Here is a 23,575-nt window from a genome sequence, read left to right as displayed (position 1 = left end):
GCAGGGGACATTGTAGGATTGACAGAAAAAGAAGAGTGAGAAGACAACACTTAAATGTGTTGGTGAAAGATTCTTTGCCAATCAAACAGATGGCATTCTTTTTGGATGTTGTCCAGGAAATTTGTATGTTGGGCAGCAGGACCTTTCCAGATGTATTTCGAAAACTTTTAGCTTTATGGGGAGAAAGTCAGTCCAAGGGAGGAAAGCTAAGCTTAAGGAGACTGAATTAACTATTATGACCATGGTCTTTCCAGATTAAGAAGTTTAGCCATTATATAGATTTTGGCATTTAATTGCATGTTATAGCTGAATGAAACCCTTAAATCGTGTCTATTAAATCATTATCCATACCTATGGGATTGTGTGAAATGCTTGTCCACTAATCTAAGGAAGATCCTTTCCATGCAGATCTTGATGTTGAGTGAAAAAGGTGGGGAAAACCAAATGACCTTACAATGATGCTTTCTTTTGTGGGAATTAGCTCCCGGTATAACGGAGATGTGGTCTTTAAACCCACTGGACACCAGAGCCTCATTGTAATAGGGGAGGGGGCTGCTGCATCAAAAATCTCTATTTAAGGACAGGTTTGAAGTCCTCTTACCGATACCTTTTGCAGGGTTCTTAAACACATTAGTTGGGTAACAGGAGGTTGTGTTAAAGTACGACAGCCTTTCATCTCTTTTGCAGTGAGGCCTGTATAAACAGATACACAAATCAAGTGGTAAAATTGATCTCAATTGTAACCTTAAGACCAAGGGAGTAAGCAATGGGAATAAGTTCCTTCCAAAGCCCATCTAGGGTGTCTCTGTTTGTGCCCTTAGAGATAGCTAAAGCATCATCTTCTGTATACACCAAAAAGGACTGATGAAAACCTCTTTGTTATTATGTCCAGTATATATAATCCTATGAGGTTGCAGGTATCCGCATGCCAAATGAGCCGATTGGGTCTGTTTGCTTGATGCAAGCCAAGCCTTTGTTGAACAGCTGGGTTTTTCTAGTATGCGATATTACATCTATATCCCTATATCTGATCTGTCTTACCCTTCCTTGCATTTAAGCAATACACTCCAGAACTATCTCACTAGGGATACATCTCAATCACTGTGAATAGGTGAGAGTGAAGGCACATGGCTTAGTGGTGAAAGTGTTTGGCTCACAATCATAAGGTTGTGAGTTCAGTTCCTGGTGGTGTGTTGTGTCCTTGAACAGGACACTTTATTTCACATTGCTCCAGTCCACTCAGCTGGCAAAAATGAGTAGTACCTGTATTTCAAAGGGCCAGCCTTGTCACATTCTGTTTCATGCTGAATCTCCCTAAGAACTGTGTTAAGTGTACACGTGTCTGTGGAGTGCTCAGCCACTTGCATGTTAATTTCACGAGCGGGCTGTTCCATTGATTGATCGGATCAACTGGAACCCTCCTCATCATAAATGGTGGAGTGCCAAATGAGTGAGAGTATCCTATTCCCAAGAAAGGCAACTTTTTCACATTGCTAACCAATTTCCCTCAATTTCAAATCCCAACTGGGAATAAAAAAAATCAGAAACTTTTGCCATTTTCGTTACTTTGAGTCTCTCTTTAAATAACCAAAATTGACGAGAATTTGATCATAGAATATTTGTTTCTACTCTAAGCACAATGTCTGAAATTTTGGGGGAGGGGGCCAGTCAATTAGATAAATCCCAGTACACAATTGGTACTTAATTTATTGACCCCCAAAAAGATGAAAGGCAAAGTCGACCTTGGTGGAATTTGAACTCAGTATGTAAAGACAGATGAAATATCATCATCATCATTGTCATTTAACGTCTACTAAGCATTTCGTCCGGCGTGCTAGCAATTTTGCCAGCTTGCCGCCTTGTCTATATTACAATATTACAAGATTACCAATAAAATGTTGTGCGTGCATAGTAATATTACAATCAGGAAATTAGCATTAACTTATCTCGCTCTTTCTTACAGAACCCATAGTAACCTTTTGATGAACTACTGCTAACCATTTTTCCCGGCATGCAGATGTTTCTGGCAGCCCGCTGCCTTGATCACAGAATATTGAGATGAGAAGCTCTCAAAACTGAAAGGTGCCTAATCTTGAACGAATTATTTCTTTCAACGCATCATCTCTCTTGTTTTACGAATGGTTCTTAAGAAAAGGTAACTTCAATGATTTACAGTGAAATGATATAAAACCAAAACACATAATCACATGGTTCTTCAGTTCGGTCCCACTGTGTGGATTCTTGGACAAATATCTTTTGCTTTAACTTACAGTGGACAAAAATCTTGTGAGTGGAATTTCATCAGCAGAAATTATGTAGAAGTCTGCTGTACACACACACATGCTCAAAATACTGCTAACATGCTATCTCAAAGAGAGCATTTTGGCAGCGCAAAAGACTGGAGTGTATATATATATATATATATATATATGTATGTATGTATGTATTTATGTATATATATATCATTGTTTAGTGTGTATTCTTGTATAGTTTATTCTTAGTTTTTCATTTCTGGGTGGGTTTATCCTTGTTTCTTTGTATTCAGTTATATTCTACGGTTTTCATGATTTGGCTATATTCTTGGCTGGTTATCTTTGACTATATTCTTGCTTCTTCCTATTCAGTTTCATATTTGGTTCCACTGTAAGGGTGGCAAGCTGCCAAAATCGTTAGCACAACAGGCAAGATGCATAGCAGCATTTCATCTGAATCCAAATCCTGCTGAAACCAACTTTGTCTTTCGTCCTTTTGGGGTCGATAAACTAAGTACCAGTTGAATACTGGGGTCAATGTAATCAACTTGCCCCCTCCCTCAAAACTGCTGGCCTTGTACCAAAATTTGAAACCAATATTTATTTCATCTTTGATTATATTGTTAGTTGCGTGTGTATGTTTGAATGAGTAAATTATTTTGTCTATTTTATTATTTATTTAAGTAACAGGTTGGAGAGCTGGTAGAATAGTTGTCATGCCAAGCAAAATACTAAGTGCCATTTCATCCAGCTTCACATTCGGAGTTCAAATAACACTAATTTCAACTTTGCCTTTCATCCTTTTGGGGGCAAGGGCCCAGAAACAGGGGGTGCAGTGTAAAAAGTTGCTACTGAGTTGAGATGATGCCTTCTAGTACCTCGAAATTTAATATACAATTATTCATAATTGTAGTGTCCTACGCTGATGAGAAAAGAAGTTGGGTAAGACATAATTATCTAATTCTTATGCTTTCCTAAAACTTAATTTTGAAACGTACGTCCGTAGGTGACTTAAAATTGTATGATAGATTGCCGTCATTCCTTTCTCTCTTGCCTGTCTGTGTTTGCCATTCAAGTGCTGTATTTTTTACTGAGATCTCCCTTTTAGTAGAAAGAATAGCCAAAACTCTTTGACTGCTATTTCTAAATTCGGTGTGTGGTGAGGCAAATCATTGCTAAACCCTTAATTACTTAGTATTACTTAAACTTTCCTCGAATGAGGCTTTTACATGCCGAAATCTACTTGGTGAAATTAATGATTATTCCAAATTAATTAATTTCACCCTATATTATATATATATATATATATATATATATATATATATATATATATATATATATAATACACACACACATACATGCATACACACATGACAGAAGTAAATAGACAACTAATAAAACATTGTTTTATGTTTATTTTAACTTGAAAAGGTATATATCTTTTATCAATTGACATTTTCTATATGTGCCTGTTTAATTATTCCACATACAAAAGAAACCTTGGAATTGTCCATATTTCAAAGAGACCGTATTGTGGGTCAATCTGAAGGTGGTCTTAGTCTGTGTAAAGTCACGGAAAATCTTGGGATTCTGCTTTCTACAGTTAATAGAATGATTGTGCAATTCACCAGAGAGGGGAAAGAGTCCACATTGCCTCACACAAATCAACCAGAGCCCTCTGACAGGATCCTTTGCTTCGTTAAGAGGAGTGTGGGGGATAATTCTTGTTGCAAGACCTCTGATATTGCAGAACAAGTTGATGTCAGTCAGTCCCAGAACAGCTGTCAAGTATCTCCACAAACTTTCCTATTATGGCAGAGCAGCAAGAAGGAAGCCACTTCTATTCAAGAAGTAATATGAAAAATTTGAAGAACTTTCAAAGATTTTTCTTGCTGGTCTCCAGGAAAGACATTTGAAAGTCAGATAACAGCACGGCTCCCATGACTTTCAGAAACATTTGTTCACACTCAGAGTTACTGAAGCATGGAACAAACTACCTGCATCAGTTGTTAGTTGCCAAGACATTGCATCCTTTAAAACTTCCTGAAATTCACCAACACTACACCTGATATCTCCCCTCCATATGCATGCACACATGTATATCATGACTCATACACTGTTCACTTTCCTGACCTTTGTGCATAATTCTATGTTCTGTACATACACCTTTGATGAGGTGCAGTGCACCTGAGCAATATACACAATAATTTCACTATCGTTATTATTATTATATCTTTTTTAATTTTTCTTTCTTTTGTTGTTCTTTTTCTTTCTGTAGATGAACTGATGTGTGTGTGTTATGTCTGTGTATGTGTGTGTACAATGAAAGAACATGTATCAGGCTCATGTCATTTGTTGATATCTGTATAATGTTATAGTTAAGTAAAACTCTGGTAAAAACATTTTAGTATGCTATACAAAGCTCATCCCCAGTTATTGGCCACCTGATGTCATCATATAGTAGAAATGCTCGTGCTACTAGATATACATCAGAAATTCTATAGTATCCCTATGGTTTATATAAATAGATTAACAACAGAAATTGGAATGAACAACATTATTTATGGTAAAAGGATCTTGCAAAGAACTTATTTAAACAATCACCTGAGGAGGAGGAGGACTATTTTACACCTTGGATGTAAGATGATAATTGCAGAACATCTCACCAATGTACTAAAGGTGAAAAAAATGTGCCAAAGCAATTGTAGTGACTTTAAATAAAGAATGTCATTTGTTTTATTTTCTATGATTTGTTTATAACTCCCTAACGGTATATAAAGCTACATCCGTACATAGTAGTCTCAGGAACAACCAGACATTTACTCTGTCTGTCTGTCTGTCTCTCTCTCTCTCTCTCTGTCTGTCTGTCTGTCTCTCTGTCTGTCTCTCTCTGTCTCTCTTTGTCTCTCTCTCTCTTAGTTATAAATTTTGGTTGTTATATAAAACATGGAAGTCTTTGTCTGATTGAAAGATGTTGTTTGTTGTAGTTGTTGCATTAAGAAAATAATAGTTATTTGAAAACATAAAAGCACAACAGCTATCTCCAACCTCCCCTCCCCCACCCACCCCTTCCCCTACCCCTTCCCCCTCCCCACCCCTCCCCCCTCCAACACCACCAGTGAGATGGGAAAACACAAAATAGAACTGAAAAGATTTTACTTCATATTTAAGCAGAACAGTTGACCTTTCCAGTGCTAATATCTCTGTATTATAAATATGTGCCAACTAATCTAGGATTAACCATAGATTAAGAATATGAATATGACAAACGAACCTTTGTCTCTCCCTCCAATCCCACTCCCCACCCTTGTATATAAAAGCTGGCAAGAAATGCATATCAAAAGTAATATGTTACATAATCAAGGGCAGTGGGTTAGCAGATTAGGCAAAGGGCTTAGCAGCATTTCATCCACCGTTAAGTTCTGGATCCAAATTCTTCTGGGGTTGACTTTGTTTTCCATCCTTACTGGCCTTGTTTCAAAATTCGAAACAACTATTTTACGTAATCATCAGTTTTGCAAATACAGACTGTCCCAAAAGTCAATGATGGGTTTCAGTTTTTAATATCTGAAAATCTGAAAAATCTGAAAAGAGAGGGGAAAAGATTAAATAATTAATTTCTATTATGTCCTTTAAATTGTATAAAAATTTCATGCATTTATTTGTAAAGTTAAGGAAGAAAATTATTATTTTTAAATCTCACAACGTGTGATATTCAGCAACAGCACCTTGTAGTAAAGATTGTTTGCCAACATAATGTGGCAGTCCTGGTTGCTGTAATTAGCCCCAGGGGATATTGTCTCCAGCTGGCTGTACGACACGATCTATACTCTTTTACTTGTTTCAGTCATTTGACTGCGGCCATGCTGGAGCACCGCCTTTAGTCAAGCAAATCGACCCCGGGACTTATTCTTTGTAAGCCCAGTACTTATTCTATCGGTCTCTTTTGCCGAACTGCTAAGTGACGGGGACGTAAACACACCAGTATCGGTTGTCAAGCAATGCTAGGGGAGGCAAACACACACACATACACACACACACATACATATATATATATATATATATATATTATATATATATATATATTATATATATATATACATATATACGACAGGCTTCTTTCAGTTTCCGTCTACCAAATCCACTCACAAGGCATTGGTCGGCCCGGGGCTATAGTAGAAGACACTTGCCCAAGATGCCACGCAGTGGGACTGAACCCGGAACCATGTGGTTGGTTAGCAAGCTACTTACCATATAGCCACTCCGAACAAGGGAATCTAGCACCCTCACTCAGCTCAAAATATCTGTGTATCACAATTTCCAGGTTATTTTCCTTCATCCATTTGCCTCACATGACCATACCAGTGCAATTGTCTCTCTTGCACACCACATCTGATGCCTCTAATGCCCAAGTTTTTTCTTAAGATGCTTACTCTCTGTCATACATGCACACTGACATTGCACTCATTGAGTATGACTCCTTTGTGAACCACCTGATTTACAATATGGATGACAAGACCAAAACCCACACCACCAAATATTTTAAGCATGTCAGCAGTGATTCCTGATGGGCCAAGAGCTTTCCCTGTCTTCATATCCTTAATTGCTTTATTGCTTTATCTACCAAAGTACACTCAGTTCAAATAGCTGGTCCCTCAATTGGGTCAACATTTGGCAGACTCTTCTCCTCCATCAAGCAAAGTAGAAAATACTGGTGTCACACAAATGGCACCCATGCTAGTGGCACATAAAGGCACTCATTACACCCTCGGAGTGGTTGGCTTTAGGAACAGTATCCAGCTGTAGAAACCATGCCAAAACAGATTGAAGTCTGGTGCAGCCTTCCTGCTTGCCAGCCCTGGTCAAACCGTCCAACCCATGCCAGCATGGACAACAGACATTAAAGGATGATGCTGATGATAGTCTAAGTCAGTGGGATAACTTAGACTATTTTGAAATAGTTCCCTTCATTCTGGGTTGAAATTCCATCAGAGTTTGCTGCCAGTTCTCTCTGCACCATTTACTGTCTCAAAGTCCAATGGAAAACATGGCTTCTACTTACAATTCCCTGATGAATGGTTATCTCACCTATGGAGCTAGCACTGTTGCATATTGTCAAATGTTTCTCTGAAGTTGTCATCATATGGAAACCTGTTTAGTTTAAAACATGCTAGACATACCACACCAACACCCTCTGCAAAGTATACCTAAATCTAATCCTCAGTATAGACTGTATCATTCTCAATGTATGGGAACAGTTTTACATTTTATATATATATTGACAACAATATTTCTCATGATATTACGAATCAATGTCAGCTGCCGTCTTTCAAAAATCAGTCACACTTTGAACTGAGACAACGCCTGTTAGGTGTTGAAATATTGTATCACAATATAATTGAATTGTTTGCTGATGTCATGCTTAAGAGCATATTTTTACTAGATTTCTCAAAAGCAAGGATCTACTTGTGACATAGAAGAGCAGGTCTCTGATAGCATGGTGCTGATAAAAGTGACCCTCATCTTTGAAATGTTGGAATTGAAAGTAATAAGTTGGTAGTTGGTAAGGTCAAAGGATTTTCTCTACTTGGGAATGGGACAAACTGTATATTGAAGCAGATCCCTGGAGGGGAGAAGCAAAGAAAGAAAGAGGGAGAGAGAGAGAGTGGGAGGAAGAAAAGGGAGTGAGAGAAAGGGGGATGGTGAAGACATGCTAACTTCGACTGTGGGACATATTGACAGTGGATAGTGAAAAGGACACTATCAAGGGTCTGGTTGGTGTGCTGCTTTGGAACGACTGGAGGTGATTTCACAATGTGTGTGTGTGTGTGCATGTGTAAGTTTGGTGAAGTGAAAAAGAGAATTTTTGCCTTGTATCAAAAGTATGGAGTAAATTGCAAAGCACGCATTATTACTCTGTGTGCAGAAGCAAAAGTAGGATATTGTAATCACTCATCTTTGTCTGTTTGTCTGTGTGTTAACAAAATTACTGAAAAACAGTCAAACGGATTTTCACCAAATTTGGCAGGAATACTCATTGGGTGAGTGGCTCGAAATGATAAACATTTGGTTTGATTATACAGTTCTGTATTTAAAAGATGAGGAATTATGTACATTATTTACATTTGACGGATATTTGTCCTCATCTTGTTTGTTGTTAACACAATGTTTCAGCTGATATACCCTCCAGCCTTCATCAGGTGTCTTGGGGAAATTTCAAACCTGGGTTCACATTCCTAAGGTATTTTTTGATGTTGTTACTATTATTGTTGTTGTTATTATTTAGGTCACTGCCTGGAATCAGATTTGGAATTTTGTGGTTAGTAGGCCACACTCTAAATACTACACCATATGCCTGTAGATATAATAATAATAATAACATCAAAAATACCTTAGGAATGAGAACCCAGGTTCGAAATTTCCCCAAGATACCTGATGAAGGCTGGAGGTTATATCAGCCGAAACGTTGTGTTAACAACAAAGAAGATGAGGATGAATATTCGTCAAATGTAAATAATGTATTTGGTTTGATTATCTTCAAACATACAAAATACATACATAGATATGTGACTATGAGTGTGTGTGTGTTTGCATGTGTGTGTGTGTACATGCATATGTGTGTACAGTGATGGATTCTATGCAATATTTTCTATAAGTATTTCCTTTTGCTCACTTTTTCATAGGAATAGACCCTCGTCTTCATGTATATAGATCATAGTGTACCTATGCACGTAGATAAGTGTGGGTACATACATACATACAACAATAAATGCATAGATATGCGACACTGTATGTGTGTGTATATGCATGCATACGTGTGTGTGTGTGTGTGTGTGTGTATGCATGTGCGTGTGTGTGTGTGTACAGTGAGGGATTTAAGGATTTTGTTTATTTACGAATTGATTTCTTAACTTCACTGGAGTATAAATACCTATAAATAGATAGATAAATAAATACCTATAAATAAATGGCGATACTTAAAAAACAAAATTAATAATTCAGTTCAATTAAAAAGTATAAGTAGGCAACGCATTATAAGCCACACTATAATTTAACTGCGAACAGGGTATGCATTGCTACCCCAATGCCTTTTTTTTTTCATTAAATGTTGTTACACTCACTTGTGGAGCGTTGCTTCTGAAGGTAATCACAGATGACAGATAATGATGCCTCCATAAACAATTGGTAGAATTGCTTTTGGCAGGGAATCAGACTTGAATTTCATATCTATCAAATTCCAAGTATCCACCTTACCAATTACTCAATTTTTCCAAAGACTACTTGTTGTGTCCAGTAAAGCTATATATGTGTTTGTGCCATGGGAAAGTTTCTTAGAGAGGCCTTCTGTATGAAGGACATATGATTAAGTGTGTACTAAAATACTTTATGTAGTAAACCATAAACATTATCAATAAATTAAAATTACATTTAGAAGCATTAAGACTGCCCCCACCACCGGTGCTGAGGTGTGGCCTGTAAGAGTCCTGGGCTGGTGCCACGTAAAATGCACTCTTGGTGGTGGCATGTAAAATTGCCCATGCAGCACCAAGTAAAAATGTCTTTGCAGTGTCATGAATAAGTGCCTGTGTGTTTCCACATAAAAGTACTCAGTACACTCTGTAAGATGGTTGGTGTCAGGAAGAGCATCCAGCTGCAGAAACCAAGGCAAATCAGACTGGAACCAGGCGCGACCCTCCGGTTTGTCAGCTCTGGTCAAACCATCCAACCCACCCAGCACAGACAACAGACATTAAATGATGATGATGACATTTATAATGAATACTTAAATTATTAGCCCTGGGATCGATTTGCTCGACTAAAGGCGGTGCTCTATCATGGTCGCAGTGAAATGACTGAAACAAGTAAAAGAGTAAACTGTGGTAAGAAGCTTGCTTCCCAACCACATGGTTCCAGGTTCAGTCCCACTGCGTGGCACCTTAGGCAAGTGTCTTCTACTATAGCCTTGGGCCAACCAAAGCCTTGTGAGTGGATTTGGTAGATAGAAACTGAAAGAAGTCCATTGTATATATGTATACATATATATATATGTGTGTGTGTGTGTGTGTATATGTGTATGTGTGTGTTTGTGTTTGTCCCCACCACACCACCATCGCTCTAGGTGTGTTTACATCCCCGTAACTTAGTGCTCCTGCAAAAGAAACTGATAGAATAAGTACTAGGCTTACATAGAATAAGTCCTGAGGTCGATTTGTTTGCCTAAAGCTGGTGCTCCAGCATGGCCACAGTCAAATGACTGAAAGAAGTAAAAGAATAAAAAAAGAAACTCGTTTTTCTCTCAGTCCTTCTAAATTCTGGGAAGTATGAATAAAACTCAACTTTTCTGAGGAAGTCTCTTAGAATCAAAACATGTCCATGGTTGTCACTGCACTTACCAAAGATGAAACTGTCTTCACACGCCCTTCATTTTGAAGTTGTTCCCCTTGTCTTTTTTGACATGAATTATTAACACATAAGACCAGCAATGCAACACCTGTGGCCCGCGGAGGCATTTTGTGCAGCCCATGAAACCATTTTGCAAAGACTTTCTGATTATAATAAATAACTGAGAATTAACATAGCGAAATGCTTGTACCACAACCACACACTGAAAGCACACATAAATAGTATTTATTTATTAACTTTTATTATTACATTTCCTTTTAGTAGTTTCCTTCGTGTCTTTACTGAATAAAATGCCACATCCATCAAAACACACTCCTTTTTTTTGTGGAATACAAGATATGAACTTATTAGTACACGTATTAAAGAATTTTAGGACACTTGTTGCCTAAAATTTAGTTTCCAGTGGCTCACAGCCTTGCATACAAGAAGGTTGTGCCTGCTTTGCTTCACTCTGCCTCTTCATATGTAAAGTATGTTATTATATTTGAGCTCTATTTAAAACAGATGTATGTATAAATTTATTATTCCTTATGCAACACTGATTGTCTACATGCAGAATTTTGGTATGTGATTACATATATATCGGAACTGAAATATTTCTCTGTTTTCCCAGGCATTATTCGATTGCTTTCAATGGTGGAATGGGTCAAGTATATGATATACTTTGTGGCTTGCTTTCAGTGATTGACTCCATGATTTAGCCCTTTGGAGAAGAAAGGGTATGCATCCCTGATTAAGACTTTTCTCTTCACTACAGTGTAATTTTAACTGATTGCAAACATTTTCGATGAGATTCATTAAATTGTTAGCTCCTAATTAACTATGTAAATGTTTAACTGTTTTAAGCTAACAGTTGTACCTTACCCCATATCATATAAAGATAAGATCATAGTCAGGTATAGTAAGCTTTTCAACAAATGACTAACAAAGTCAAAAACCATGCTTAGACCCAATGCTCTCGTTATGAATTATTGCTGTAAAATATAATTAATTATAATGGCTGAAATTTTAAAAATATAAGACATTTTCATTAACTCTTTCATTACCATATTTCCATTGAAATACACAGCTTTAGTTTCAATTATTTTTAAAGATTAAAAAACAACTTTTTTTTTTGTAGTTGAGCTAGTGTTTGGAATATAAATTAACATGAACTTTTTTTAATTTGGTTATAATTTGATCATTTTAAAACAGAAAATTTATATCAGAGAAGTTGGGGTGGCTGTAGGTGGGTTGGCATCAAAACGTTGAAGTCGCTGAACCTGATAACATCTCCTTCATTACTCTCAAACAATGTCTTCCCAGAGTTACCTCTATTTTTAAAACATGAAGTATATCCCATTCCCAAGAAAAGCTATCAAACTTCACCAACAATGAACCTATTACTCTCACTTCCAACTGGCCAAAAATGATGGAAAAAGCACTTCGAACCACCTTTTTGATAATGATTAATATGGCTTTCATAAAGCCAAATCAATTGGGGACCTGCTCTTCTATATCACTTGCCAGAGGGCTTCTCTTTTGATGAATTTGGTGGAGGCAGTTAATGGTGTTTGATACGAGTAAGACATTTCTTTTTTTTTACTGTGGTATTAAAATCTCCTCTCAAAACTGTTCCCCAAAACTGCCTTCATCAATCTTCTATTTCTTGGATCAATTGCCTCTTGCCAAATTGTGCTATTGTGATACGTGCAAATGGAGATCAGTCTGACCATATGCTATCAATTCTGATGTTCCCCACAGACTTTCTCTTTTATATGACTGACCTACTCCTTATCACTTCCAACACAGGCACAAATTATGAAACCCTTCATTTTTTCCTGACCCTTAAGAGTCAATCACATGCTGTATAGACACCTAACACGAAACTTGCAGGGATTCCATGAACAGGAGCTTCCAAAACATCCTCCCATGTTGCTTACTGTCGAAAAAAAACAAACAAAAAACCCAGTGATTTTATCTTCGTATGTGTTCATATCAATCTTATCTCCATCATCCAGAAAAAAAAAAGTTTACAAAATTGGGAAATATTTTACGGAAGTATTTTCTCAACCCACTCAACAAACCAAAGTTTAAGTGAGATGTACAATGGAGACTGCACCCACAAATAGGCTAAAACTACTACTACTACTACTAATTACTACTACTACTACAACTAATTACTACTACTACTACAACTAATCACTACTACTACTACTACAAATTACTACTACTACTACTACTACTACTACTACTAACTACTACTACTACAGCAACTAATTACTACTACTACTACTACTACTAATTACTACTACCACTACTACTACTACTACTACTTGTTTCGTCGGGCTTGTGAAAGCATTGAAGGTTTGTCCACGTCGCCTTCTTCCGGCCGAACACAAAATAAGAACCTGATTTAAGGCTTTTTTTTAAAAAGATAATTGTATGGATTGCGAGAATTTGACTGCTACTTTCAGCAGGTCAAACGACTGCGCACTGACAATCCCCATTGGTTGTTGCCACATTGCCAAGTTCGCTGCAGTTGTCGTTCTTTGAGGAAAAAACAATTTCGTTTTGCGTAAATCACTTCAAAAATGGTCAATCGAAAACAAAGACGAATCACCGACGAATTTAAGCAGAGAAAACCGCTTTTTAAGAAGAAATCTAACGCGAAAAAGGAGAAAAGCAGTTCGCACGGTTAGTAATGATATACGATTGTTCTTTTTTCCACTTCTTAGTTATTTATATAGAAATCACTCGACGTAATTAATTATAGCGATGACTCAATTGGCTTTGATCCGATTCCAAGAGAAATTGTTTAGGAAGTGTTTACGTGAACCTTCGGACTGCTAGAAATAGCAACCAAATTCTCCCCCCGAATCACATCTGACCATTTAAAAAAGGAAGGTAATATATTGTTTTAGATATATTCTCTGAAAATAGGATTGGAGGGTCACGTCTGGAAGTGCTTGATTAAGGTATACATACGAGGCCAAACAACAACAAATTATTTAGACCAAAACTAATTATTTAATAGCCTTTAATTTGTTTCTAGAAGTATACTTTTGGACTGGATAGTGAAAGTAAGAATTGGAACATCGATAAATCGTGCTCAGACTTGTTAAAAGTTTTGAAAGAAAAGCTAATTTGACGATGAGAGTGTACAAATATAATTCTGAGCCAACAAAATTGAAAAGCAGCAAAATTGAAATGGGAAAAACTATTTTACTGAAATTAATTAAATTTGAAGTAGAGTTGTTGTGTAACTCGATTATAAATTGAAAAGTGATAGGCGGAAATCTGTACTTATATTTAATTAACTCGTAACATTGCTATTGCAACATTACCTCATAGTGAAACTAATTATAGAATTTAAATTTCATTTGGTAAGGAAGGATCTCGGAGGAAAGTTGCGATAGAAAGAATATATAAAGCTTCAAACTTTTTGTTTTCATCTAAATCCAAAAATTTTTAATTAATGAGATATTTTATTAATTAGGATGTTGAAGGCGGCAAGCTGGCAGAATCTTTAGACAAAATACTTGTCAGCAATTCTTCCGATTGTTTAGGTTCTGAGTTCAAATCTGTCGAGGTCGATTTTTGCTTTTCATCCTTTCTGGGTCGATAAATAATAATAATAATAATAAAACATTGTGTACAGTACTCAGGTGCACTACAACGTAAAGTAAAGTATTAGTCATGTACTGGGGTCGATGTAACCAGTCGACCAACTCTCTAGTTTTGTGCCATTAATTTCAACCCAATATTATCAAGATGTTGTCATTATCGACATAGAAGCTTAGAAGTAACTGTTATTGATGTTGTGTGCACCATCTGGCTTTCTACTCTCCCCCTATGCATGCGCTATCCATTGTATTCTTTGCTAAGAAGGGAAGATTAGGGTGTAATTTGAAAGGAAGTTGACTGTTATTTCTAACAGATCGAGAGATCACAGAGACTTCTCCGTTGTTCCTTCTCCTGTGTTGATCAACTGATATAACAAAAGTAGTTCCATATGTGACATTCTCGTCTAAAATATGTTTTAAATCTATCTATACTGTCCAATATGGTTTTCCGTTTTAAGACGTGATTTGAGAGACAGTCCGTTACCTCTGCCTCGTATACGACGGTTTCCGTATTACAGTTGCCGTTCAGTGGACATGTTATGTTATCTCCACAAGAGCAGACTGTCTCTGTCTCAATGTAGCCCTACCTACTAAAATCTAAAGGAAACTCAGGCTGTGTCTATTAAATAGTTCACTGAACTTATCTGTATGAGGGAAGTGTTTTCCTTGTACGTTTAGGAAAATCAGTTAATATCCAGTTTAACACCCGGCCACCAAAAAAGAAAAAAAAACTGTAATAGGTGTAAAAAAAATGTGTAGTAAACGAATCTGGGGTGGGGGTGAGGGGAGAGGACTTTCGGAAAATTCACACGATCCGAATTTTTTCCTCATAACTTTCAGGAAAATGGATATCTTTTAATGAAATTTTATATTAACTTTCAAATATTTCAAATGGTATACGATTATAAAGAAATTTGAGGGGAAAAGTTTTTCCGAAGGGGTGGGGAGAAGATTTTGGGAAAATTCACACAATCCGGTTTTTTTCTCTCATAACTTTCTGGAAAATGGGTATCTTTTAATGAAAGTTTATACAAATACTTTTTAAACGGTATATATTACAATTATAATGAAGTTTATGGGGGAAAAGCTTTTCCGAGTGGGTGGGAGGAGTTTCGGATCAAGAAGACCACATAAGTTGGAATCTCTTCGTTTTGACGGGGATTTTTCCAGTTGTTTTAACAGCTTTCGAAATGATGGGGAGCATCTTTTTATGAAAGAACAGTTTGGAAAATTTATGATTATTTTATTTATTTATTTTTTTTGATAGAGCAGTGGGGTACTGTATATATATCTGACTCATTCTGTTTGAAAAAGTAACGAGAGACAACTTCATAATTTGTGATTGTATGTCGTCTGCCTCAAAAACTTCACCCTAACTACAGGAATCACTAACTAATCAAAACTTTTGATTCCTGAATTTATTAGAGCAAATAGTTATTTCAAGTAGAACATAGGTAATGTTATTGTTGTTAGTTTGACTTTGTGCAGATTTTGGAAGACTATGTTCTTTTCAATCCACTTCTCCTATATCATAAATGTTCTCTAGAAATGGACACATATGCTATTCTCATCTGCTAAAAATGTCAAAATTTTAACAAGATAATAAAGATGTTTTTCTCTTTAGTTTGAAAGAATTGCTAAATTTAAACTTTTGGAATAAAGAAAGTAAATCCTAATCATTTTCATGCACCTTCCATAAAAGGTGGACCACATATTCAATTATGACTTTAACACTAATGGCATTACCATCATCACCATTATCACATTTCCTATCACTGACATTACATTATTGTTGTTGTTTTTTGGTTTCTGATATTTTTAACTTTAAAATATTTCCTTGTTAAAAATTGGAAATCCATAACTGTACAAAAGGATCTTTTTGTTATTGCTAAGTACCCCTGATTCAATCCAGCTTCAGCAAACTTCTAGTACATTGGTGGCTGATAAAATACCTGGGTAGGGTATTCTGTGCCTCTGTGTAGTTGATGTCTAGACTATGTATTTCAACAGCAGTTTATTGTGTAAAGTGGCACAAAGTGGTTTGAGCATTTTGCTTTTTCGTTTTTTGTGGTGGCCACAATAAGAGAGGAGAAAGCTGAACTCAGGGTACAATAATTTTCTCTCCTTATTAATAATAATAATGATAATGAAATTATTGTGTATATTGCTCAGATGCACTGCACCTCATCAAAGGTGTATGTACAGAACATAGAATTATGTAGAAAAGTCAGGAAAGTGAACAGTGTATGAGTCATGATATACATGTGTGCATGTGTATGGAGGGGGAAGGGAATATCGGGTGTAATGTTGGCTAATTTCAGGAGGTTTTAAAGGATGCAATGTCTTGGCAACTAACAACTGATGCAGGTAGTTTGTTCCATGCTTCAGCAATTCTGAGTGTGAACAAATGTTTCTGAAAGTCATGGGAGCTGTGCTGTTATCTGACTATGTAGGCATGCCCATGTGTGTTAGACACATGGAATTCAAAAAGGTGCCCAAGGTGGTTGTTGGCATGATGGTTAATAATTTCATGGGTAATCCTCGTTTTAGATGGTATTCATCTCAGTGCAGCATTTGCAGCCAATGGTATTTATATCATCATGTTGTGGCAGGCACAACAGAAATACAAAAAAAAGGTGTACTCAGAGTACAACATTTATATCTTGGTACTCTTTGTTTCAAATGAGTACAATTCAATGCAACATTTGTAGCTTGCAAGGCAATTGATGCTGTAGCTATAACCATTTGTCCGGTTGGAATGGACAGTGTTCTAGGGATGGCTCTATTGTAGACGTGTGTACTTGAAATAAGGTGTTTATTGCAGCAAACTACTCTATCAAAATTACAAACATTAGCTTAATAATGACAGTTACTTTACTAAATTCTCCATTAAACATTACAAGTCGGTATCAAAAAGTCCCAGAAGTAGTTCTATTTAATAAAAAATAACTTATTTACCTAAGTTTTAACATTATCTCTTTCAAAATAGTCACCTTGCACAGCAAAACACCAGTTCCAATGTTCCTGCCACTTTTGGAATCTGGCCTGGAAGTCGTTTTTCATAAGCAAGTTGAGGACCTTCTGTGATTAACTCTTGATCTTGACAATGGTGTTAGAATGGCAACCTTTGAGCTGTATTTTCATCCTGGGGAAGTGATAGAAGTCTGCAGGTGCTAAATCTGGTGAATAGGGCAGGTGAGGAAGTGATGCCATGTTGTATTTATTGAGAAACTCACAAATGAGGAGAGTTTGGTGATCAGGTGCATTGTTATTGTGAAGAAACCAATTCTTTGTGCTCCACAGTTCTGGTCACCTTCACCAAATATCCTTCCTCAAATGCTTCAAAACATCACAGTAGAACTCTTGATTAACGGTCTGACTCAGTCTTGATGTACAAAAGCACATTTCCAGAGGTGATTCTCATGGCAGGTCTTCCAGATACATCATTGTCTTCCAGGGACGCTCTTCCACTTTTGAAGTGCCTGTACCATTCAAAACATTGCATACGACCTATTGCCTCATCACCGTAAGCTTGCCAAAGCATGCTCAGTGTCTCTGTAGCAGAGTTCCCAAGTTTAATGCAAAATTTCATATTGGCTCTTTGTTCCTGTCTATGACAAAAATCACAGACTCCAGAATACACGTGATTATGAAAATACAAATTTCACTTGTGAAATAAACACTGTGGTGTCACTTGGCACACTGCCTCATGATGGTCACTGCTAGCTTTCATTGTGCATGCAGCCATGTGCTGACATCTGTTGGCATGCTACAGAACTAGTCCTTCAGAACTAGTCCTATAGAACCTTTTGATACCACTTCATATCTTCAAAATTAACCGAAACAAAACTAGTATATGTCAACAGAAGTACACTGACAAAAAGATTATAACTGTTTTTCTTTTTTAATTTCAAATCTTTTTCTAATTCCAGATGTTCAACCTTCCACTTCCAAAGTTGATGAATTAAAAATTTTGACTGAATTTGATGTAAACTGGAAATATGGTCCCATGTGTGGTATGTGATTAATTAACCCTTTAGAATTCATATTATTCTGTCAAATGCATTGAAACAGGTAGAATATTTGGACCGGATCAGTCTAATCCTTCAGCATTCAGATTACTCGATCACATGAAATGCCTGTTTATCCACATTTTTTTGAAATAATCATGCAATTTCTCATAGCTTCAAGATTTTGATGATGTGATTGTTTATTCTTAGAATGACATTGTAGGGTAGGTGTGAGAGGATATATCTGGTCAGTTAGAATGCAAAACTGATAAAATATTTGGGCCGGATATGGCCAGTTTAAATGCTAAAAGGTTAAACGAAAGAAAAAAAAAATGATTCTAGTATAATTTTGTTTCCATCATATTGTTTCAAGTTTAATAATGCATTTTATTAATATTTTCATATGGTAAGTACTTTAGAAGGAAGAAGCTCAATCCATAACACAATATTGATTTTTCAGTACCTTTCTGTTGTTGATTCCCTCAAGAAAAACATATTCTATAATCACGTTTCCCTTCCTTTACAATTTTTAACTTTATATAATAAACCAATATTTTTGCATCCATTATTTTTGTTGTACCATTTTACTAGATAACATCTTTAAGTGATTTTTGAAAATTTAGAAAATATAATAAAATGCTGACCAATTATTTTTTAGAGTTTTTGTCTGTCTGTTTCTCTCCCTGGCTAAAAGTGAGCATGTGTGTGTGTGAGCGTGTATATATGATAATAATGAAATTATTGTATACAGTGCTCAGGTGCACCACAGCATATATATATATATGTTGATATAGATATTTTTATTGATATATTAAAGTGTAAAACTTAGGTAAAAAAATCCAGTTTGTTTATATACATGTGTGTGTGTGTGTATGTGCACAGGTGTGTGTACATATATATTTAAATTGACAATAATTTCGAAGTTTCTCCACCAAAGCTGTGGTGAGAAAATAGATATTTATTTAGATATTCATAGACATGAATATACAACATAACATTACTTTTTGCTGAGTTGCTTCAAATCAATATCTATCTTTGTAAACTAAATATTACTTTGGCCAATTCTGTAGACATTTTTAAATTTAGCTTTCTATAATTCAGATATATTATTAAGAAAACACAAGATGTCAAAGTAAGAGAAAATGGTTAGTGAATACATTGTAGTATGCATTAAAATACAATTCATTAGAGAATAAAATTTAACAGAAAACAAAAATTTTACGAACCAGAACATTGGTGTTGCTGCAAAATATGAGAATATTTTAGACTGGTCCAAGAACAAATCCCTCCAAATAATTGACAAGGACTTGCTCTCACACTCCAATCTCTGGCCAACATGATGTGCTGTCTCCTTCACTTTCCATCTTCTACAGACTACAATGGTTACTACTCAACCCTAGATCATCTATCATACCTTTCTTTCCTCTTGTTACTTATTCTGTCCAGTTCCACCGTCGAATTTTTCTGGCCACTTTGTCTGTTTCTTTCTCATTCTGATTTTTACCATCATACACCTGATGTACCCACAGGCAGTGACTTGCAGCTGTTCAAACTGAACATTAACTATATCAGTCTTTTCCAGCAGTGACAGCCTGCCAGAAGATCACGGGTATCGTCTCTTCCTTCCAAACAAAAGCCATATACATCCGTCCATCCATCCACACACACTCACACACAATGTTTAACTGGCTCTCTGTCGGTTACGGTGACAAATGTGTCCCAGTTGATCCTACAAATGGAACAGCCTGCTCATGAAATTAACATGCAAGTGGCTGAGTACTCCACAGACATATGTGAGTACGCATGTCTGTGAAGAAAGTCCGTGGGAGATTCAGCATGGGACAGAATGCAACAAGATTGCCCCTTTTTCAATTACAGGTACGACTCACTTTTGCCAGCTGAGTGGACCCACAAACTGAAATAAAGTGTTTTGCTCAAGGATACAATGTGCTGCCAGGAATTGAATTCACAACCTTATGAGCATGAGCCGAATACCCTAACCACTAAGCCATGCACCTTCACAAATATGTGTGTGTGAATAATTGTTTGAATAATTGTGTGAATAATTGAAATCATGATCTCATGATTGTGAGTGCAACACCCTAACCACTAGGCCATATATTGTTAGGAGCACCATTAACATAAACAGATTACCTTTTAGCTGTTTGGAGGATTAAGAGCTTTTTATTCCATAACAACTTTAATTTCACTGAAATCTCTCCCTCTCTCTCTTTCTCCCTTTCAGACTCTCTCTCTCTCGCTCTCTCTCTCTCCCTTCTTTCTATCAGTATTACTTGATAATTTTTTTAATTTATGCCAGGTATTACCCGTTTGGAACGATGGGAAAGAGCTTCTAAATTCTCCCTTGATCCTCCACTGGATGTGAAAAATATTATTTTGAAACATGGCACTGACACCAGCTTCAATACGAGGTATATACATTATCATTGTTGTTGTTATTATTATTATTACCATCATCATCATCATTGAGGTGGCAAGCTGGCAGAAATGTTAGTACTAAGCAAATTGCTTAGTGGCATTTCGTCTGTCGTTATGTTCTGAGTTCAAATTCCACTAAGGTTGACATTGTCTTTCATCTTTTTGGAGTTAAGAAAATAAGTACCAGTTATGCATTGGGGTCAATAAAATCAACTTGCCTTCTCCCCGCAAAATTTCTTGCTATAAGTATATAATAAAAAGGAATATTACATTACTTCCTCTTATAAGTTTAATTCCATATCTGCCAAGATGTACTTTGCTGTTTTGAAAAAATTAATATTAATTATAAACATCAAGGTTCATTTGACTGATTACATTTCAAATTTGCACAAGGCATAGAATTTATTGTGTCGTTCGGATTCTTATGTCCTTCCTGTCTTCCTGATGCAGGACACCAGTTCTTACCTGCAAATTCTAGTGTTATTGATTTGCGTCAAAGTTAAAAATCGTCATGGTTATTATTTGTTTCATTACTTCGTCATCATCATCATTTAACATCTGTTGTCCCTGCTGGCATGGGTTGGATGGTTTCACTGGCCTGGTATGCTGGAAGGCTGTGCCAAGCTCCAGTCTGATTTAGCATGGTTTTCTACAGATGGATGCCTTTCTCAATGCCAACCACTCCGAGAGAGCAATGGGTGCTTTTACATGTCACCAGCATGTGCCATTTGCGTGACACCGGTATATGCCATGACTGTGATTTTGCTTGGCTTGATGAGTCTTCTTTTCAAGCACAACATAATGCCAAAGATCTTGGTCATTACCTCTATGAGGCCCAACACTCAAAAGGAACTCAGCCACTTTGCCTCTCTGAGGCCCAATATTTATATTTATGTATATTCAGATTGACTCTTTGCTTTTGACTGGTACATCATCATCATTATTGTCATTTAACATCCACTTTCCATGCTGGCATGGTTTTACTGAGGACTGGCAAGCCAGTCAGGCTGCACCAGGCTCCAATCTGATCTGGCAAAGTTTCTACAGCTGGATGCCCTTCCTAACACCAACCAGTACAAGAGTGTAGTGGGTGCTTTTTACATGCCACCGGCACAGGAGCCAGTCAGGCAGCACTGACAATGACCATGCTTGAATGGTGCTTTTTAAGTGCCATATTACGTACAATATTGTAAACCAATACTGGCTGTAGATGAGTTTTTGTGTAAACTTTGCCTTTATCAAAATTAACTTGAACATAAAACTATAAATATAAAGACCATATCTCCTCTATCTTTGACTTATTTCAATATTTGCTAAAGATTTGTTAGTGAATTTTGGACAAAACGCCTAAGTGACATTTCCTCTGGCTCTTTACATTCTGAGTTCAGATTCCACTGAAGTTAACCTTGCCTTTTGTTCTTTTTGGGGTTGATAAAATAACTAACATTTGAACACTGGGGTTGATGTAATCAATTTAAACCAGGGATGGGCAACTCTTCGTCAACTGGGGGGCCCGCCTCCATACCATTTCGAAGTGGGAGAGGGCCGCATGATAAAACACATTTGCATGAAATATTACTTGCCCACTTTACACTGAATTTTTTGCAGTTCTTAATTTTGTCTTAGTATGAAATTAGTAACCTAGAAACTCATTGAGGGCCGTATGCAGCCCATAGGCTGCAGATTGCCCATGCATGATTTAAAACTTCCTTTAAAAAGCTTCTGGTCTTGTGCAGAAATTTGAAATCAATATTTTGCTAAAAATATTATATTCAATGTTTCATTTCATTTCAGTTTATGGGACCAAAACAACTTGTTGAAACCTGTGATTTGATCCAGTGCTGAATAAATTGAAAGCTTTTGTATTTTTATTTTCATGAAGGCTCAGGCTTCAAGTTGTTGCAGCTAATACTTTTCTGGTATGGCTCTGCCTCACAGAAGCCCTTTTCTTAACCTAAACACAAACTTTTACATTTCACATTTACCATTTCATTCTACGTGCACCCCTGCAGCCCAGCATTTTAATCCAAAACTCCGCACCACATCTTAAAACATGTGGACATGACATAAAATTGTTTTTAAACATTGAATTTATGAAAGCATATTTTTACAGTTTATTGAGTTTTTATATGTTTGATTTTTCTTTTTAAATAGATGTAATTTATATAATTTATACACTATGTTATGTTGATAACATCTAGATGAAGCTGTTTCTTTTCCACTCACCAAAATGAATGCAGCTTTGACCAGGAGGAATTGATATCATCAGATGGTATCCAACAACCATCAGGTGTTTTAACCCTGAACTGTAACACTACCACCCCTCCCATTGGTGCGTCAGCGGAGGTGGCCAAGTCACAGTACATATACCCCAAATATTTAATTTCAAAACAGAGATTCGAATATACTTTCGAAACAGAGCTGATATATTTTGTTAAACTATAAAATAAATTTATTTTTAATTTCAAGTTTGAAAATAAAGAAATAATTGCAAAACTTTGTTCCAAATGAATTGAAGAGTTTGATTTTATTAGATTTTCTTCTATTATTTGTGGATTTGTGTAAAATAAAATGAACAAACTTCTTTGAAGAAGCTGCTGTTTAGCCACAGTTCAATCCTGATCAGGCAAACCTGTGATCAAAAGCACTTCAGTCATGACCACCTCGTTTTGTTTTCAGGTATAATGTATCAAGGACTACACCACCTTATGCATCCTTCTTGTGTTAAGTGTTATAGTGGAGCACAATGGGCCCAGTGGTTAGGGTAGCGGACTCGCGGTCGTAGGATCACAGTTTCAATTCCCAGACTGGGCGTTGTGAATATTTATTGAGCAAAAACACCTAAGGCACCATGAGGCTCTGGCAG

At 36.5% G+C, this 23,575-nt stretch overlaps 2 protein-coding genes across 3 annotated transcripts in view; one reads left to right on the top strand and one right to left on the bottom strand.

The window, feature by feature from the left end:
• Nucleotides 1–11,111, bottom strand: part of LOC115222600 (CDP-diacylglycerol--inositol 3-phosphatidyltransferase) — a 40,797-nt gene extending 29,686 nt beyond the window's left edge. Inside the window, exon 1 of one of the 2 annotated variants that reach the window (XM_036511678.1) lies at nucleotides 11,106–11,111. The gene's annotated coding sequence lies outside the window, so the exon portion shown is untranslated. Of the gene's footprint in view, nucleotides 1–5,075; nucleotides 5,081–11,105 lie in introns of those variants that run through there. The other variant, XM_036511677.1, reaches the window with a different exon arrangement.
• Nucleotides 11,112–13,054: 1,943 nt separating this feature from the next.
• Nucleotides 13,055–22,728, top strand: LOC115222552 (DNA polymerase delta subunit 4). Its single transcript, XM_029792817.2, has 4 exons — nucleotides 13,055–13,331; nucleotides 18,193–18,276; nucleotides 20,591–20,702; nucleotides 22,504–22,728. The coding sequence occupies exons 1-4, from the start codon at nucleotides 13,229–13,231 to the stop codon at nucleotides 22,541–22,543; spliced, it is 339 nt and encodes a 112-aa protein (XP_029648677.1). The 5' UTR covers nucleotides 13,055–13,228; the 3' UTR covers nucleotides 22,544–22,728.
• Nucleotides 22,729–23,575: the final 847 nt, after the last annotated feature.

This window comes from Octopus sinensis, linkage group LG20 (genome assembly GCF_006345805.1).
Source record: "Octopus sinensis linkage group LG20, ASM634580v1, whole genome shotgun sequence".
Classification (NCBI taxonomy): domain Eukaryota; kingdom Metazoa; phylum Mollusca; class Cephalopoda; order Octopoda; family Octopodidae; genus Octopus; species Octopus sinensis.
Note: the sequence above shows the minus strand (reverse complement) of the source record. Positions and strands in the feature narration are given on the sequence as shown.